At 37.7% G+C, this 20840-nt stretch overlaps 2 protein-coding genes across 3 annotated transcripts; one reads left to right on the plus strand and one right to left on the minus strand.

Annotated features, from left to right (window-relative positions):
- The first annotated feature begins 4581 nt into the window (after positions 1-4581).
- On the plus strand, positions 4582-8038 carry LOC144657743 (galanin receptor type 1-like). 2 transcript variants are annotated; one of them, XM_078518089.1, is made up of 2 exons: positions 4582-4860; positions 6788-8038. In XM_078518089.1, the coding sequence occupies exon 2, from the start codon at positions 6842-6844 to the stop codon at positions 7877-7879; it is 1038 nt and encodes a 345-aa protein (XP_078374215.1). In that variant the 5' UTR covers positions 4582-4860; positions 6788-6841; the 3' UTR covers positions 7880-8038. The 2 variants fall into 2 exon arrangements, with proteins under 2 accessions (XP_078374215.1, XP_078374214.1); XM_078518088.1 differs by having other exon boundaries at positions 6821-8038.
- A 4285-nt stretch (positions 8039-12323) lies between these two features.
- LOC144658771 (galanin receptor type 1-like) lies at positions 12324-13732 on the minus strand. Its single transcript, XM_078519237.1, has one exon. The coding sequence runs from the start codon at positions 13730-13732 to the stop codon at positions 12707-12709; it is 1026 nt and encodes a 341-aa protein (XP_078375363.1). The 3' UTR covers positions 12324-12706.
- Between the last annotated feature and the right edge of the window lie 7108 nt (positions 13733-20840).

Genomic DNA, 20840 nt, shown 5'->3' on the forward strand with positions numbered 1-20840 from the left:
CATGTGATACAGCTCATGTCACCGTTTTCGCCCAAACTTAGCATAAATGTTGGGTATGGTGAGCTATTTACTGTGGCAAAACATCAACTCAAAATATATTATTCCCTTCAAGTTATGGCACCTTTTGAAAAAATGGCCATTTTTCACTAATTTATGCATATTTAATTAGCTGACTTTGATTGACCAGTTCCACAAGAAAAAAAGACTTCTGAAAATAAAATTCACTGCGTTATATTCTGTGGTTATTAGGCTTTAAGTACAATAACTCACTTCAACCGTCTGATTTGATTTCTTCTCCTCAAACGGTCTTTTGGAAGGTACACATTTCGTACTGTTGGAAATAGCCTTTAACTAGTGCCCAATATCTCCCATGAGCAACAACTTATATACATTATTCTTACATGGGTAATGAAATCCATCATTAAACTTCACAAAAATGCCACAAAATGTCTGGGGACTTTAATATTCTATTAGTATTGAGGAACTAAACACACGTGACTTAACGATTTCTTGCTATTTCATCAAAATTCACCGAAACACAGAAGCCATTTATTTGCCTCAATTTGGCATAAAATCGGTACGAAATAGCTAATCAAGCATAAATCTATAGATAACAATCAAAATATTGGCGAAGATTGGCAGTTAGGGCATTTTTCGGAGCGTTTTCAGAGCCATATAATTCGGCAATGTTGTGATAGTAAATGTAAAAATAGCAGCGAAAGATTTTCTTCAAAAGCTCGCTCAATTCAACATTTAGGCACATCAAAGTTAAGAAACAAGAAAGTAATACTACATACATGCCACTTATCGACACACAGATGCTTTCTTTTGAAGAATTTGTTCTTCCTCGCTGCACTTCGATTCTTCGATCGATCTCAATTGACATGTACTGTTGCTTTGAGGCGCGCTGAACTTAGTCAATCCATCGTGGTTCATCCTTCGTGAAAGGTGTAAACAGGATGTCAATAAAGTCATTCAAAGAGCTGTTCAAAGTTCACGGAAGGACACTTGTCTCAGCCAGTTTGCATGAAATAAATTTAACTGGAAAATAAACAGCCGCCATGTTGAATTTCTACCTTTGAGCCTGCCGTTTCAGTCAGCGGTACGGGCGTTCACTGGGGCAAGTACGTAGTGTAGTCATCATATAGTTGTTTGACGAAATCCTATATAGGGATATTCATAAAAGGGATACATAGCCTAGCCCTACACAGCTATACACGCCTATACATAGCCCAACACAGCTATACACAGCTATACACACGCGTGTTCATTTGCTTTTCCTCCGCAAATGTTTGTTTTTGTCGGAATAAGTAGCGGATGGCGTTATCTACCCTCTGAACAACCGGGGCTTGATCTAAGCCTTATAAGTAGTGTGCGTTTCTTGTAAAAGTGAGAATTTTTTTCAACTTCTCCATTGAATTTTTTTGATAAATAGTTGAAGAGAAATACACTGGATGCAGTGTAATGTATGCGATGCAATCGGTTGATGCTCTGAAATTGAGCTCTGAAATGTCGGAAACCATTAAATAATCAGAGCAAGTTTTTCCATCTTATATCAGGTTAAAACTAGTATGTTTATTGTTTTTTTGTTGTTTCTGTCTTTTTTGGGAGGTGGGGGAGGGGGTGAATATGGACATTCGAAGAAATGGCGGTCAGGTTGTTAGCCTGGCCTGTGTACATCTATTCCTTCTGTTCAAATCGTCTATATTATATTACACTTTGGTAGCTAGGAGACTGAATTTGTACCCACTCTCTTTTTCGGGATCCCACAAAGTTCTCCATCTGTCCATTTACCGATAAACGTCATTACTGCAGTTTTGTTTTAGAAAAGGGCTTTTATGGGGACAAATTTTTCCTCTTGAGTGCCCACATTGCAAGTGACGAATTGCGGCTTCAAATGATAATTTTCTTCATCACCGACTCAATTTAAGTGGCTATGTGAGTTACAAAGACGCGAATGCAGACTTTTGTAGAGTGCTTAAACCCCGCATTAAAACTAAACAAATTTATTGCAAGACTAGGACTACGCAAGACGGCCAAACTTATTAGCTAATGTTTCAACCAGCACAGGTAGTCTTCTGTCTTTTTCGAGGTCAACGCGAGGAAAACCCGTTTTATTCTTTGTTGTTTTCTCTCTCTACATTCACACCTTTATAGATATATGTATATATTTGCTGCGCCATATAGACTGCGTCGCTAAAGGCATTTCGTACGTGAATACTTTGTTCAGTTCAGCACAGACGCTCCCCCAACTAAAGCACTTGCGCAAGAAACGATTAAAAAACCTACCTCGCTATCCACCGTATAGTGATTTATCCCGTGGTAAACGTTATTCTCCAATTTTGCTGAGTTATTCATTTTTCCCCATTTATGCCCCAGAGGTAGGGGAATTTGGTCAAAAAATGTAATCGTTATGCGCGGTATTAATCACTATTTCCGCCAGGGGAGGGGAATTTGAACAAGCTATAAAAAAAATACAAATGTCTGAAAAGTAACTGGGAGACGTTGACATTTTGATTTGTTTCACTGTGTAGCGTCTTTTATGCTAAAAATAATTGTTTATGCTCCAAAATGACGCTAAATGGCGGTATAAAACTGCTCCGACGTTTCGGCAATACTGCCTTCTTCAGGGTGCCACCCCAAAAAAGGCAGTATTGCCGAGACGTCGGAGCAGTTTTATACCGCCATTTAGCGTCATTTTGGAACATAAACAATTATTTTGATTTGGTTGCCGTGCATGCCGACCGTTGAACAGAAAAATCAAGAACTCTGTTTAGGTGAAAGTCAAATGGAACAGTTTTTTTCTGGAAAATCTCTTTGGAAATTGACGGAACGTCAGAAATTTTCTTACCATTTGTAAGGTTTCCCAGTTCTAGTCTCCCATCCTTCAAGTCTCCCACCAACGGAAAGAAATAACAGGAAACTGAGCTACAAATGGTAAGCGAAATCTATTTCGGTTAGTTTGCTAATTTTGGAAAGAAGCCTTTCCATTTTTCAGTGGTCATTCCAACCGGTTCTCTCCAACAAATGGTAAGCACCCTAGAGTTCGTTCAGCATCACATTGCGGTAAACACTTGGAGCTGTAGCGTAGGAAATTGTTTTCCCTACGACAATTTGAAAATATTTTCATTTTCATCACAAACGCATCCAACGAACACTCGCGGAGGAAAAGCAAATGATCGCGCGTGTGGTCACGCGTGATGGACGCGTGATACCCAGTGAACGGCCGTACCGCTGACTGAAACGGCAGGCTCAAAGGTAGAAATTCAACATGGCGGCTGTTTATTTTCCAGTTAAATTTATTTCATGCAAACTGGCTGAGACAAGTGTCCTTCCGTGAACTTTGAACAGCTCTTTGAATGACTTTATTGACATCCTGTTTACACCTTTCACGAAGGATGAACCACGATGGATTGACTAAGTTCAGCGCGCCTCAAAGCAACAGTACATGTCAATTGAGATCGATCGAAGAATCGAAGTGCAGCGAGGAAGAACAAATTCTTCAAAAGAAAGCATCTGTGTGTCGATAAGTGGCATGTATGTAGTATTACTTTCTTGTTTCTTAACTTTGATGTGCCTAAATGTTGAATTGAGCGAGCTTTTGAAGAAAATCTTTCGCTGCTATTTTTACATTTACTATCACAACATTGCCGAATTATATGGCTCTGAAAACGCTCCGAAAAATGCCCTAACTGCCAATCTTCGCCAATATTTTGATTGTTATCTATAGATTTATGCTTGATTAGCTATTTCGTACCGATTTTATGCCAAATTGAGGCAAATAAATGGCTTTTGTGTTTCGGTGAATTTTGATGAAATAGCAAGAAATCGTTAAGTCACGTGTGTTTAGTTCCTCAATACTAATAAAATATTGAAGTCCCCAGACATTTTGTGACATTTTTGTGAAGTTTAATGATGGATTTCATTACCCATGTAAGAATAATGTATATAAGTTGTTGCTCATGGGAGATATTGGGCACTAGTTAAAGGCTATTTCCAACAGTACGAAATGTGTACCTTCCAAAAGACCGTTTGAGGAGAAGAAATCAAATCGGACGGTTGAAGGGAATTATTGTACTTAAAGCCTAATAACCAAAGAATATAGTGCAGTGAATTTTATTTTCAGAAGTCTTTTTTTCTTGTGGAACTGGTCAATCAAAGTCAGCTAATTAAATATGCATAAATTAGTGAAAAATGGCCATTTTTTCAAAAGGTGCCATAACTTGAAGGGAATAAAATATTTTGAGTTAATGTTTTGCCACAGTAAATAGCTCACCATACCCAACATTTATGCTAAGTTTGAGCGAAATCGGTGATATGAGCTGTATCACTTGTTATCTGGTTCTGCCCTGTTCTCTCACGGGCACACTCTTAAAGGTTAAATTAAAAAAGAATGTTTCTTTCAAATTTCGACCTTTTGTACATCTCAGCGCGTGAGAGAAAGAATGAATCTGCGGTGAAACTGTTTGAACATGCACCTGTTACATATCAAGTTAAACCGCAAAAGCTGTACACTGACGAGAAACTTGTTTTAATCAAATTACCCCTTTTTAGCACCATTTTTACATTTAGCCGTAAATTCTAAGGCTCAAGTAGTTAAATCTCGAAAAAATGAAAGCTCAACAAGACTACGGGGTATCACCTTTGTACCGTTTGTTTTAAAATTGTTATTGCATATGCAATTAAAACGCCCGCGGGAGTAAGCATGGAACATTGTAACTTGCTGACCAATCAAATGATTGCATGTTTCTGCGATACAACATGAGGACATGTTCTGCAGGACACGGCCCATCCTGCTCTAGCCATCATCGTGTTGAGATCTGCTTTAACTTACTGTTAAGGCGCGCCTTTACAAATCAGGTAGGAAGTTGTTGTATTTACTTTATACATTGGTTTCATTATAATATTATTTTTAAGCCTCTAAAGTTTATATACAGATTTTGTTTCCACCACTTCATTCCCACAAATCACTCATTTGGTAATTAAAATGGACACCTCTCTTTGAATTCGTAGTATTCGGTGTAAATTGTTCCACCACTTATGCACTCTTCGCCTCATCAATAGCTAGAAATCGTCACCGACTTCAAATCTGTTGGCAATACCTGTAAAAGCATATTTTTCTATCACCTTTGCCTTCATAAATTATTTGAAAGTTGAACACGCATACATAATTTATTTAAGCAGTTGACCACAATATTTTTATGAGTAAATAGCTAACTAGGACAATGGAAAAACAGCAGAAGAAATTAAATTACGTTCCGAAAGTGAGTCATTTGCACGCTTTTATCGTGTAGCTGCAACACCGAAAAACCATAGAGATGCCGTGGTGCACTGCTTTTAGTAAACAATGTCCATGTGGTTAGGAGATACAACAAGCGCTCACAATGTTTTCAGTTCTTATGTAAATGTATCTATTGCTGAGCGTTCATTGAAGATTACTGCTTTTTTCCGAATTTCTCTGTATTCGCGCGATTAAATTTTCAGTTATTTTTTTTGTTTGCCGCACAAAATGACCTCACTCAACGAGCATCAACGCCCTCGGCAACATCGAGGTCTACACTGTTCACCCCGTTTATTATTCTCTTTTGGCTTAAAGAATAAAAAAGGAATAAATTTAGTGTTGTTTTCAAAACATGTTAAATTGTTTTTTTAATTAAACCTATAACCAGAACTCACTTTATGTGGTAAATTGAGGTTCGAAAAGGAGCGGGAATGGACGTACACCGGCAGTGTAACGGTAGGTTGACTCAAGTGTAATCGTACGGGAATATGGAACAACTCTGAATTCTTCCATGGCGAGATTACTACGACGACACTTTCACGACAAATTAGACTCAAACGGGGCACTCACTTGTAAGGAAAGCCATTACGTTACACTCTTGGGTACCGAAATTTAATCACGAGCTGTACGGGCAGCAACAGCTACAGCTCAGCTTGGTTCCAACAGCAGTTCAAAACTCCAACTTTGTAATCCAAAATGTAATCTGCGAAATGTATAATAGAAGTGTACTGGAAATGTAATTGCATGGAAAGGAACAAAACAGAGTATAATAAGTGCGCTAACATGAAGTTGTGTAGGGTAATTGCAACGGCACATTAAGTCCTTTGAAGCTAGCGCAATCTAATAAAAATTCAAACTTAACTCGATAGCCTATTGTTAAAAGTGTTTGTTACTTGTTCGAGAGAGCACCATCTTAATTTAAACTAGTGAATAGCTCATAATTGTGATAGAGTGTTAGTTAACGAGCGGTTCATACCGCCACATCGCACCTACAAATAATCAAGAAACTTAACATCATTTTACGACAATGTTTGTGCCAGCAAAAGTATCCACACTTAAAACAAGTCGAGTAAGAAACCTTTTTGATTTAACGGCGAACACAATCTTGTCAAAACGCTACGGTTCAGATCGCAACTAAACAGATTTGTTAATTAATCCTATCAGCCAAAAATTAATCTGTTAACTCCTAGATTACAAAGAAAAGTGTTTAATATAATAGACTATTGTTCGCCTCTTAAGTTTCGAGCTTTTCTAATTCGTGAATCTATTGTTTATGGCTATGTAAATCTGTTGTGTTCTTCGATAAAAGTCAATTAAGCTTTCGGATTACTCAGCGACTGCTGTTGGCTTTTAGAAGTGTTTTAACAATGCTAAGTTCATTTAAATATAGAAATGATTGTAATAGCCTTAAGCGTAAGCGTAAGCGAGAAAGACGCTATGACGTTTTATGTGTGGTATTTGGTTGTCGCAATGCATTAATGTTCCTTATTTTCCCTTATTTACCAGAAAGTGGTAATCTCACAAAGTGTCTTGTTCTAGAAGAGGAAAGCAAGCAGCGAAATGAGCGGTCCATTTAACAACAGCTCAACTGCAAATTTCACTGCACCGACGGGATTACCTCCTCGTTCAAACAGAACAGAAGAGGTTGTGAAGATGGTAACGTTCTGGGTCATCATCATTGTTGGTATTATGGGCAACTCCCTCGTCATTGCAGTCGTAAAGATGTTTCGAGGCATGAGAACAACCACTAACTACCTCCTGGTCAACGTAGCGGTTGCAGACATCACCACCTTATTGTTCACAGCAATCCTGTTTTTAATCATGAAAAGCGGCAGTGCAGGCAGTCCCTCCAGGACACTTGCAAGTTTCCTTTGTAAGTTTATCACCACCAACACCATTGCTATAGTAACGCTTCTGGTGACCGCGTTGACGTTAACGCTCCTAGCTTTCGAGAGATACCACGCTCTGGTAAAGCCTATGATTATGTCCCTCAGACTCACTACCGATAAGATTGCTTACGTCATAGCCGGAATCTGGCTGGTTGCCATAGCATTGGTAACTCCCTTGTTTGCATCTTTGGATTATGATTCAGAAAGGCGTTCTTGCTCTCACGGCGAAGCAAACTTTGAAATGATGATCTACATTGATTGCTTAATTGTTATTCTCACCGTGGTTCCATTCACTCTGATCGCCTTTTGCTATTCGCAAATCATCTATGGCATGTATTTCAAGAACACGATTTGCGGGAGCAAAAGTGAAAGAACTGACACTCCGGAAGAAACCAGAGAAAAAAAAAAATTAGTGACACTGCTTATCTTGTTGACTGTGGTGTTTTTTGTAGCCTTTATCCCGTATGGGATTTTGTTAATATTGAGAGTAAGTAAGGTAAACCACGCACATATTGTATACCTCCAAAAATATTCACAATATCTAACGCTGTTGAACTGTTCTGTAAATCCTTTTATCTACGCTTTTCAAAGTTCCAATTACAGACTCGCTTTCAAGGTCATTCTGAAGAAAATGCTTTGCCGTGACGTCACTTATGAAGTTACTGAACTGCTTGAAATGCGCGCCCGATGTTTTTCACGCAGTGTATGATGGCTCGCTACCCACCGCAGGCGGGATTTTTATTAGTCTACTGCTACTTTCATGTAAGGGAAATACCACATTTGATGTAAATTAGTAACTATGGATCCAATGAACACATACAATATACCATTTTAAAAGAATTGTCTGTGGTATGGCATAAATAATACTAACAGGCGTAGAGGAAGTCCCTGTTTTATTTTAAAAGCATTCAAAAAAAATAAAATAAAATAAAAAAACTTCGAAAAATATCTTATTTTAGCTCTATTGTTGGTATACCCCTGAACAATAGCTTTTTTTGCAGCTCTAGATGTGTGGGTAGTTGTCAGATATAAACTTGGCCTTAAAAGTGGAACTTGACTTTACAGATTTTAGGGGTAATTAATCAGGTTATATGGGGGGGGGGGGGGGAGGGGGGATGGGGGTACGATTTTATGCCTCACAAGAACACATCTCACCTAGACCATGTTGCTATCGAAAGTATATACAAATTGACCACGTATTAAGCATGTGAAACGTCTTCTGCTATATGACACTATTTATTGAAGTTCATAAAACTTAACATCATTAGTTTTATTAGCCTTATACGCAGACGTTCTTAGGGCTCGTCACGATTTTCTCCCCTTCGTGGGGGAGAAACGCGTGAAGATCTCTAAGAACGTCTGCGTAGGAGGCTAAAGTTTTATTTGATGCAGATGTTGCCTTGCTTCAGTAAGAAAGCAATGTATCTAGTAAACCAAAGAGGGGTACTGAAGTAGGCAATTACTTGTACATAGTACAAAATTTCGGGAAAGTGCGTCTTAGAACCACGCTTCACAGACACCTCGTTATATTACGGGCACTAGCCCTTCCCTCCTTTAGCCTCGGGGAAGGAGGACTTGGCAAAGTTTAATATGGGGAGGCACCGTACCTAAACCCAAGGGAAAAGGCGGCCTAGGGAGTAGGGGTGAGGCTGATTGAAGTGCTCCCCGCCCCCTCCCTGGCTTCGTCTTCTCTCGTCTCTGACCTCTACGTTTGCGACTCCAAGGCCAAAGACGCGAACAAACTTATCCATCTCTCGCCTATCAAAAACGCTTACTTTGCAGGCTACATATATGCTGGAATATGAAGACCTCTCTATCATTATGGAACTACCTACTTCACAATTTGTTATAAAATGGTCGAGGAATTGCGCGCGCTGTGATTAGTCAATTCGAATTCATTATAGTTCCATAAAGCACGCTGCATACATCACGCGCGTGCTTTATCGAGTTATAATGCACGCTGCTTACGTCACGAGTTTTAGCGCGCGCAATTTCTTTAACATTTTATAAAAGAAATAAAAAACTTGTTCCTCGTGCATTACTGAGTTTTATAAGCACTTGGGAATTTTTAAGAACACTCGAGAAGTGCGAGAAGCACTCGGCTGTGCCTCGTGCTTCTCTATGCACTTCTCTCGTGTTCTTAAAAATTCCCGCGTGCTTATATAACTCAATAATGCACTCGGGCGCGTTTTTTATTTCTTTATTAAAGGACAATTATTTATTTTGAACGAAGCATAAAGTAAGTTTATTCAACAAGCGCTTAATCCACATGAGTGAGAATATAACAGTGCAATAGACAAAGTCAGCATTTTGAAATCAAAATAATCCCTTGTAACGTATTGGTATTTAATAGATTAATATCGTTAAAGTTAAGGCAAGTTAATAAAAGGGACACACTAGCGAGTGCAAAACAACTAAAATTGTTTTTGGGATTGCTAAATCTAAGCCATCTTCATTACTTAGCGATTGTTTGGCAAATCTGTAAATAATTATTTGGCGTATTAATTCTATTCACTAAGGCCCCGTTTACACGGGTGCGGACAAATTTTTGCACGGACAAAAACTTGCACGGTTCCACCTTGCGTTTACACGGGACCGGCGGAACTGGACGAATTTTTGAACGGCTAAGTGTGCAAGTTTGGGACCTGAAAAAAGCAGGTCAAATTTTTGACCGGCACGGTTCCATATTTCGTACGGACTCGTGTAAACACTCGAACCGTGCAACTTTTTGCACAGATAGCGCGGTTAAGGTCTGGAATCTAGTTATATTTTGCCTGGTTGCTTAGCAAAAATGAAACATTTTGTTGCATTATGCCCCTATTTTGTTACATTTTGTTTTAAAAATTTAAAAATTTGAGGCAAAAGAAACCCAGAAAGCAATTCACAGATATGAGAAGACGAGCGGCGGCAGCCTGCATCGCTATTTTGGTACGCATCAGTACGTCGGGGGAATTTCTCCTTGTCGTTATGAGGGCACTTTTCCAAAAACATTTTGGTTACGTCTTGGTATTTGCTCCTGACCGTTTCCCAATCAACTCCTTCCCCTGCTTTTCTTGCTTTGTAGTCTATAACTACATTAAGCAACAAATTAATTTCTTCATCAGACCACGTAAAGTTCTTGTCTGCCGCTTCTGCCGCCATGTTTGATTTGCCGCGTGCTGCATTAATGGCAACATGATTGGCTTAAAACATTAGCGATAACCAATCACAACAGAGACGTAAAAAAGCCATTCAAATGCCGCGACTGGTCTAAAATTTGCACGGTTCCGTGTAAACACCACTGCAATCTGTAACAAAATTTGCACGGATCCGTGTAAACAGGCGGTCCAGGTACAAAATTCGTCCGTACAAAAATTTGTCCGGACCCGTGTAAACGGGGCCTAAGATTATCGTGCTCACATTGCTGAACCTCATTTGGTATATAGTAATTAAAAGTACATATATTTCTGTTACATATAAGCCCTACAACCTATTCAGACCGCGCTTTTTCTAAACTTTTTTTAACCTTTTGGGACGGGGGTCGGTGGGTGGGTTAGTGTGTGGGGCCTTCAGGAGCCCGCCCCTGTAACTTAAAAACCGCCGTAATGAAATAACAGAGAGAAATGGTCTGGTTAAAAATTTAGTCCGCCATCTTGGATTTTTGCATTTCAGATTATGATTTTACAAAAAAATGCTAGGAGATAACCTTAACCATATGTAACTTGATATAATGTAGTGTAAAATATAAATGGAATTATAAAACGTAGTAATATAGAATAGGCCAAAAATGCAAATTTTGTACAACATATCTGTCAAAAACCGGTTACCATAAAAATGTCAAAGTTGGTAGTCCGGCATGTGACACTAGCGTCAAAATATTGCCAGTAAAATTTTTAAAAAAGTTGCCAAATTTGTTGCTAATAGCTTTAATCGCTTTGAAGTAACACATTTACAAAGTTAGAGCCACCTGTTGTAGAGTTAGAGAGTTACTTCATTGAAAAACTACTAAGTCAGTACAGCAACGTATCTATTTACTAAAATTACCGTCATCACATTTCTGAAACTCATTTCAGTCGAAGATTCTACAGCTACTCTGTAAATTTCGAAGATAAATAAAGTATATGTATATATGTATGTATGTATGTATGTATGTATGTTCGTGTAGTCAAGTGAAAACATTATTACTGAAAAAATCAGTAAAATTGTGTATATTACACGAGATATGTAGATTATGTAGGTTAAACAAACAAGCTTAAAGGGTCTGTGTCGCGACTGAGTTTAGCCTATATTTTATTAAATGTCCAAATACTCGCTATGAAACTTAATGATAGTAATGAAATTACTCCCATGGATGAAAAACTGACAAAACCATAGCTTCATTAAAATCAAATATGTCTACCGGGCGTTATAATTAAAACTTGCAAAGAAACGCGATAAACTTTGAAAACTGTTGAGCCTAACGGTTTTTCGAAACCCATTTCAGAATCCGTTTTAATTTTCTTCATTTTTATTCTATCCGTACCTTCTTTTGTATTCGCTGTGCTGTTAATATGTGCATTTGGTGACCATTAACCTAAGTCTAAATTTGGCTAAAATCCGTGACACAGCTCCTTTAATATAACAATAGAGTTGATGTTCTTGGGCGTAAATATGTTTTTGGCCCGACGCAGGCTCATTTTAGCCCGACCCGCAGGCGAGGGCTAAAATGAGCTCTGAGAAGGGCCAAAAACATATTTACGCCCAAGAACATCAACTCTATTACTATTATTATCATTTCAGAGGGCATTTAGTTAAGAAATCAAAAACAGTAAGCGATATCTTGGACGCTGCCAACTTGCGAGTCGGCGTTTATTTCTGATTGTAAATCAGGTTTAAAAGTTTACAAAACTCGACAGAAAACCGCAATATTACTCAAAACAATCTTTGCTTGAAAAGGAAATTACAAAATGCTATCGGCAGCAAAGAAATAGTCGTCATTTAGAAGTGTTTAAATTAATTGTGCTGTTAACTGAACTGGTAGTTTGGAATATGCCTGAAATTCGACTGACTCGGAGTTTCTTTCTATGAATAAGACAAGCTTACACCTCGCCGCCTGTATTCTTCTTTAAGTTTCTAAATTCCTCTTCATCTAGCAAAGAAGACTGCGAATTTCCTTTCCCGTTCAGTTCTTCAACAATTTTGTCGTTATAAAGCTTAAAAACAGTTTGCAATTGCAGTTGGAAGCGTCTCGACTCAAATTAAACAAAGCTTGAAGTGATGCCAGCTTGTGCCAGCCAGCAAGAAAACGGCGCGAACGGTTGAATGGTTTTCAGTTCTGATTGGCTGGCCTCGTTATTTTCTTGTTTCTGTTTGGTCCACGGCAGCGGGCTAAAATATATTTTAGCCCGCTGAATTCTCCATTTTAGCCCGAAAAATACGCCACAATGCCCGATGAAATGATTATAATGGTCTATAAAAAACAACGTATACATGTACCTAGAATGTTGATAAGGGTAATGTGCCAGTAACAACTATAACTGGGCACAGTCGTCAATCAAAACAACCTCTCAAATGAGTCTCAGACAGTCGGGTCTCTTCTTCTCCGTAGCTCAATGGCGTCAAACTCTTCCCTGGTATCTTGGCAGAATATTTTCTTGAAAATGTACTTAAAGCAGCATCTGTAGTTGGTACTTGGTATAGCATAGATGAAAGGATTCATGGAACAGTTTAGAAGTGTCAAGTACTGTACACCTGTCTTAAAGCGGCGGAAGATTCGAAGTTTTTCAACGCTGCTGTTTGCCATTCCGCTGAACTGTAGAATTAGTGCTACACCGTAAGGGACAAAGGCTATGAAGAATACGGCTGTAAGCACCATGAGAAGAATCACCAATCTCTTCTTTTCTGCCATTTCTTCCTGGGAGTTTATCCCTTGACCTCTGTTGCAAATCGTATGTCCAAAATACAATCCAGAAATGATCCGGGAATAGCAGAAAGCGATGCCAAGGAATGGGATCAAAGTCAGGATGACCATGAGACAGTAAACGTAGACTTTCATCTCATCGAAACTGTTACCAGGCGAACAGAGGCTTCTCGAGTTTGGGCGATAGTCCATGGAAACGAAAAGTGGTGTGACCATTGCTATGGCGACCAGCCAGATGCCAACTATGACATAAGCAATCCTTTCATTGGTGATTCGCCTGGATGTTATTAGAGGTTTCACCATGGCGTTGTACCTTTCAACGGCTAGCAGTGTCAGCGTCAGTGTGGTTACTAAAAGTGTTACCATGGTAATGTTGTTGGTGTAGACAAACTTACAAAGGAAGCTGCCAAGAGCACCGCCTGGAAAGGGACCTTTGATCGGAATGAGGTGCATGGCCGTGAACAGCAGTGTGGTGATGTCTGCGGCCGCCACGTTGACCAGCAGATAGTTGGTAGTTGTTCTCATGCGGCGAAAAATGTTGATCACAGCAACGATGAAGGAATTACCTATGAGGCCCACTACTATGATGAGCCAAACGAAGACCAAACGCACTATTCTGTCCGGCTGGCTCCCAGTTGAATTGTGGTTATTAGCGACGGAGCTGTTGTTGAAGGAAGCCGACATAATATGCGTCGTTTACAGGCAGATACAGACCTCTTCTAATTCAAAACAGAGACGAAAAAAAGTTTAGATATGACATGGAAAATAAGTACAATCGAAACCTCATTTAAAGGCCACCCATTAAGCAACGCCTTTGTTAAGCGACCAGTTGTCAAATTCACGAAAGTATTGTCAGTATAATAATGTAAATAAAAGCCTTATTTAGCGGCAATTCACCTTTCCCGGTGAGGACCCGTCTATTGTTGTTATCTCTATTAAAGGCCACCTAGAATTAAATACAGGTCGTTTGTCTTTGCCTAAGAGTTCGGAAATAGGAAGTGATGACTGATTAAAACGTCCCGATGAGGACCCATCTATTGTTGTTATCTCAATAAGCGGTCACCTAGAATTAACTACACGTCAGTAGTTAGGCTTCACCTAAGAGCCCGAATCAGGAAGTGATGACTGATAAAAATGTTCACACACGCTTATAATCGTTTTAGCGAGATTGCATTGTCACTAAGCTAAGTGATGATCTTTTGATTTTTTGGCAAAAAAGTGATGTTTCTTCCACTTATTTCAATAATTTCTGACAAGCCCCTATTGAGCAGCAAACGCCAATAAAGCTGTCACTTGGCAGTTTCCCAAAGATATGGCCGCTTCATCGGGGTTTGACTGTATCCACAACGTTACCAAATATCTGAGATTTCCTCACCTGGGCCATTTTAACTGAAAATTATTAACGTTTTCATAGATCATTAAAACTGAAACAACTTTTACGACTCACTTAAAAAAAGTAATGCAAAGAAAGTAAAACTTCTAAGTGTCTTTCCGGATATCGACAGTAATTGTCATGTGCGGCCTTTTTGATTTGACATTAACTTACTCATTCTCAGTTAATATCTTCTTAAAAGCGTCGTATGGAACAAAACCGGCCTTCATTCACATGTTGACGAGTTTGATACTACCGTGAGAAAGAGGAGTCATTTATAATCTGGTGCTACAAAGAACCAGACTTGAAGCTTTAAATACGGCAAAAGGTCATTAATGCCATTAAAAATAATAAAAAAGTAAAGATGCATTCTTGTTTTCCCTACGACCCGTTATTACATTTTTGTACATGTAACACATTTCTTATTTCTTTATTAAAAGCTGGTAAATGTCTGTTAATTAACGTTAGGAAACGGAAAAAAGTAATTACCTTATAGATAGAAAAGGAATTCATCTAATTGCAATGAGGTTGTCATAGAAAAAAGGAAAAAGAAAAGGTCAAATAGGAATTAATTAAGCCCATGCATGAAAATCATTCGTAAAAATGGCCTCAAAATGTCTCAAAATAGGAAAAAACAATTTATGCTGTTACAGCATAAAAATGGACCCAAAGTGTGCAGATAAAAAACTCGAGAATTTTCTGTAAATGCTACCAGTTATGAAACTTCGCTAATTAATTCCTAGTTACGTTTTTCCTTTTTTCCTTGGAAATATTTTTAAAATGTATAATAATTCAAACATAATAGATTTAAAACGTTCGAAACGAATTTAAAAAATCACCGGAACTAAAATATACCGTAACTACGAGGTTTAGCTAAAAAACAGAAGTGCCTTCAAGTTCTTTGATCGTTTAGTAGCCTCGAAACTGAATGTTCACGGTTGAAATAACTGAATTTCTTTTAAAACATTAGGGATAATATTAATGTTCTTATTATGTGCTATACTTTCGGCAGTTAAGATTTCGGGAAGATTGGGTTAAGTGTACAGTATTTATTGCTACTAAATTTAATATGAAAAAGCTTTTACTTACCGACCGAGAGTTGCATTAGTGCTTCATGCTTAAAAGCAAGGCTCAAATTGGTTTTAATGCGTGGCGAATTGAAGTTTGTCTTCTGTGGCAGATGTTAAACTTCCATTTAAAGTATTAACTTCGCACAGTTCTTCAAAGGGACCGTAAACGTTTACTTTAAGAACATAATGCCCTAGCTTATATGTTCAGTCCACAAACCCCAGATTTGTATTATATACATTCAGATGTCGCTGATAAAGATAAAATCATGGCAAACTAGCCGATTTGTCATTTCCGATGGAAAAGATTATGTTGAGCTTTCTGTGCCTTTTTTAAAGTGGAATTGGTAAAAAAACCTTGATTTAGATATCTTATTGTTTTTGAAAACACACACAACAAAAACAAAAACAAAATAGATATAGAAACCTATTTTCCGGTAACGCTGCTTTGATAAGATTTATACGTTGTTGTTAGTCAAATATTATTTGTAAAGTCAAAATTATATAATCAAAACATGCGAAAAAAAAAACTACGGAAAAAAGAGAACACATTTTGACAGTTGTTGACACAACTGCCGGCTTTTTAAGATGCAAACAAAACATAGTTCCTTAGCTGAAGATGGAAAATAAACTTACTGATCCATTAGCTCTTTTTGACAATTTATCGAAACACAGTAAAATGCAAAGTGGGTTCGCTAAATTAATCGAAATTTATGTTTATAGAAACTCCAGCAAGACAGGTGTATGTTACCATTATCCTTTTAATAACTTATCATATAGGCATCGAGAATTTCGTTTCCAAATTCAAAAGCGCTGTGTTTGAGCTGACTTCCTTCTAAATGCTAAGCTGATGAATGTACAGTTGAATCCCGAAAACTCGAACCTTCAAGGGAAATCGAAAAAGGCTCAAGATATCGGGAGTTCGCGTTATCGAGGGTAAAGTTAGTAAGAAAACAACCTGGAGGGGAATCGGAAAAGGTTCGAGTTAGCGGGAGGTTCGAGTTATTGAGGGTTTGAGTTATCGAGATTCAACTGTAGTTCATTTGAATATTAATAAACATGGAACGGAAAAATAATTTTTACATTTTTGACAGGTCAGAAACATAATTATTTCAAAACCGCTTACTTGTTCAACGGGCAAAGTAGAAAACCAACCGTTTTCGTGGTGTATAGTAAAAATTGAATGCTCTCCTTCAAAGATCATAAGAAAAAAATCATTCTCTTCGACGAAATAAAGACAAGAACTTAATTGTTACAACTTCAAGTCTACATCCACTTTCTATTATCCACGATGATATTTTGACCTTTGATGCTCGTTTCCTACAAAATGTTACTCAGAGCACTTAATATAGAATGTAATGTGCTTGTTCTATATAAATTGGTAGAAATAAATAAGTATTGAACCCCAAAAGAACGAAAAGTAAGCATGGAAAATATAATACTTACGGTTATCCTTAATTTTTCTTGAGCGCAGAAAATATAATGACTCGAGATAACGCGATAACACGGAATACGAAAGATGATGACGCAACGGACATAAACCTGTTTCGCCAGAAAATACTTATTTTCTGTGGGAGACAACCAATAACAAGCCGTATAAGAAAATTAACGGATGTTTTATAAGAGAGTTGATAAGTGACTTATGTGCACATAGAGGAAGTACGTATAAGTAACACAAAAATTCCGAACGATTACATTATCTTCTGATGGTCGTCAATATTAAAAATAACTGAAGATCTTTGAGAGTTTTCGAGAGTAAAAAAAAGTATTTTAAATTTTTATGTATTGGCCTGAATATCCAATCTGAAAATAATTAAAATTTAAGCAAATCAAGATCCGTTAAGCCGGACTAGTTTGTTATCATATACATTTAATCTGCAAGCGGTATATTAGTTTGCTTTGGATGTGCCAAACTTGAAAGGGACAAAAGTTGTGTTTACACGTCAAAAGCGTGATGATTATTTTCTTTTTTGCTTTATTTCATTACCATTTCTAGACTGATTAAAGGCCATTGTTGGTTGTTTGTGTATATATACTTTAATTTCAAAACATACATCGAGTTCTGTTTATTACTTTTTCGAAAACACTCGCTGTGTTGGTAGAGGTAGAACGCGTTAACCTTATTACCCCAAATCTTATCAGTTTCAAAAATTATTGAAAACTGGAAATTCAAATTATTAGGGAAAAGAGAAAAAATTAAGGTTTTTTCGGTCTCTGCGGGCTGCAGGTGATTTTTTGCGAGTAACGGGTCAATGCCGCGGGTCACTGATAAAATTCCAGGACAAATTTTGCGAGTTAACTGTAACTTTTATCTTCTGTAAAAATAAAACGAGTTTTCCGTTAGTGCAGCCTTGAATGGTATATCAAAATAACTACGGTGTAACGACTTTCAAGCGTGGCTAGTTCCTAAGACTTTCCAACCAGTCACGGCACAATTTTGAAACAAGTGTCTGCTTTACTATAGAATATCTCTGACTTAAGGGAGAGACTTAAGCGGCCTTCACACGACAAACTATTGGCCAACTCATGTTGGCAAACTCCAGTTGGTGTGTGTGAACGACGCAGCAACGGCAAACAAGTTTGCCAACTGTTGGCGACAAAATAAAACTTGTCTCTATTCTCACCAACAGTTTGTCAACTGTTGTTGTGTCGTTCGCACACACCAACTTGAGTTTGCCAACTTTAGTTTGTCGTGTGAATACCGCTTTAAGGACGTTCACACAAACAGACTGTTTGCATCGAACGCACGCCAAGAAAAACAAAAAACAAAAAGAGAAACAAAAAACTGGACAATGACAGCTCCGGTGGTCGCTCCAATAACCTTGCACAGATGTAACCCTTTTCATGCTCAGTGACCACAGTTTTTTTTTCGGTAGATCATTTTCTCTGCCTTCTGTCCAAATTTTGGGTGAAAAATTAAAAAAAATCCTTGTAGTTCAAGTTAAGAATTTTTTTTAATTTTGATAACTACGCGCCATTGAATTCCTCTCTTCTTTTAGCTCTACGGTGTTTTCAAATTATCTTTTTTTAAGTGTCGAGGTTTTTTATTGAAAGGTTCACATCAATTATTTATGCAAACGACCTACTTAAATTATATTTAGCTCTCTATTGATTCATCTGATATTTTTAACGAAAATTCACGGAATCACAAGCACCGATTTTTCATAATCGGAGTATTTTTCCACACGCTTGATCTCTAAAACGAAGTAGGTGAATCCCAATCTTTGTTTGCATTTCTGACGTAACTAACTCATTATATGATTGTAGGAAAAGTTTTTAAAAAAAATCATGGAGTAGAACATTTTCAGCACAATCGGAACAACTCGACGGATTCCAGCAAAAAAAGTTCAAAGCCAAGAACAAGTCTGAACCTAGTCGTAAAATAATTTTTAAGCTTTGTACGGACGCAGAACAGCTCAGAGCTTCCCAGTAACAAGAATAATTTCAAACAAAGTTGCAAACAATCCGAACCTAGCAACTGAAATAATTTTGACCGCAACAACAAAACAAATGAACCCAGCGACAGAGGTTTTTTATTGTTACTTATTTTCGCGGGGCCTAATTTTCGCGAAATTAAAGATCCGCGAAAAAAGGTTCTCGCGAAAAATAACGACGCGAACTTTAATACCCTTCTATATAACTTGGTATGTATGTTATGTATGTCAGTTCACTACATAATTATCTTGGTAGAGTCGTCAAAAAAGCTCTTCTTTGAAACACAGGAACATGCCAAACTGTTTTAAGTTTTTAAGTTTCGTTTTGTTATATGGTTTTGTTCAGTGTCATTGGAAACTATTGCTGTGGAAAATTAAAATCAGATGTGCAATTTTGAGACTTACTGTTTGTTAATGCAGACCAGTATTTTGACAATTTTCGCGAAATTTAGTTCCTTTGATCGTTCTTTTTTGGCCAAATCGCGACATTTAAGTCCCGCGAAATATGCCCGTTCCATTTTCGCGAAATTAAGTTCCCGCGAAAATAAGTAACAATAAGGTAGTTCTGAAGGCAGCAGGGGGACAATTAAAACTCTGAATTATCCATGACCGTCGACTAAAATAACTTTCAATACTGTATCACAGCATGGAAAAATAAAAAGAAGCACAGCACATACCTTCTTTTTCTAAACGTGATTCCTGAATTTTATTCAACGAGCAAGTCTGAAACCCACATACATATTCCGCAATCGTTTGGCCTCGATTATTCTGCAAAAGTGATTTATTGGCGCTTATATTTCTAAGGTTAAATGATTTTTTTTTTGTTGGTCGGGAGAGATCACACCACTAAGTTAACACCTTTTCACCTCATTTTCACCTCGTTAATTTCTTCAATTTATCATGTTTAAGAAGAAAAGAACTAATTTATCATGACTTATTTTGCTATTCTAAATAGTTAGTAACACAGCTGATATCACAATATGGTGTATAGTAATTAATTAAAGTGCTTCCCATGGGCTGTCAGTGTAATTTTAAAGAAATAAATAATCAATATTTCATTGTTACCCTATATTGAATTGGACGCGATTAAAGCCATCTTTCGTTTTTGACACAGTGAATTGGTACTAATGATAACACAACAAAACATGCTTTGGTTAAGAAAGGTGATTCATTAATTGATCTGCATGAAAATGATCCGTGTCGATGAGAAAAAATTTCTTTGAATGGTTCTGCACGGAAACTCGATTCGACATGGAGGCAAAGGGCGAATCGAAAATTGCCTATTGCTTTTGCTCATGCCATTTTATCCTGCGACTGTTTTAAACCGAGGTTGGAGTCATAGACAAATTTAAAACATGAAAACGCACATTTGTTTTTACTTTAAACTTCTTTTAGGTTCTAATAGTTTATAGGATTTCTATTAGTTCTTTTCTATCATTAAGACAACTTTTGCTTTTTCAAGTGACTACAACATCGCGTTGAGTACGTACGCGGAATTGCGCAGAACATGTCTGACATTTGTGTGGCATGGGGATCTCATTTTCGCGGGTTACGGATCGCAGGTCGTTTTAATTGCTGCGTGTTACAACTTGTCACGCGTTTTTTCTTTTCTTTTTTCTTGCACGCGTGTGCTTGCAGGATATATACTTTTTCAAAATTACCCACCCCCCCTCAGAAGTAAAATGGTTGGCCCCTGAGTAAACAAATTCCTAGATGACTGCTGATTCAAAGACAGAATGTTTACATGTTTGCACAAAGAATTAACTTTCTCCACTACACGTGAGTACAGTGAATTTACAAAACCATTAAACCTTTTTTCTGAACTGTTACTTGCCATAAGACGCTAAGTTTAAAGCGTTCAAGCAGGAATGACCAGACTTCGCGAAATTTCTTAAAAGTTATCGGGAACCACGTTTGGG

Source organism: Oculina patagonica, chromosome 6, assembly GCF_052425735.1.
Source record: "Oculina patagonica isolate OP01 chromosome 6, crgOcupat, whole genome shotgun sequence".
Classification (NCBI taxonomy): Eukaryota; Metazoa; Cnidaria; class Anthozoa; order Scleractinia; family Oculinidae; genus Oculina; species Oculina patagonica.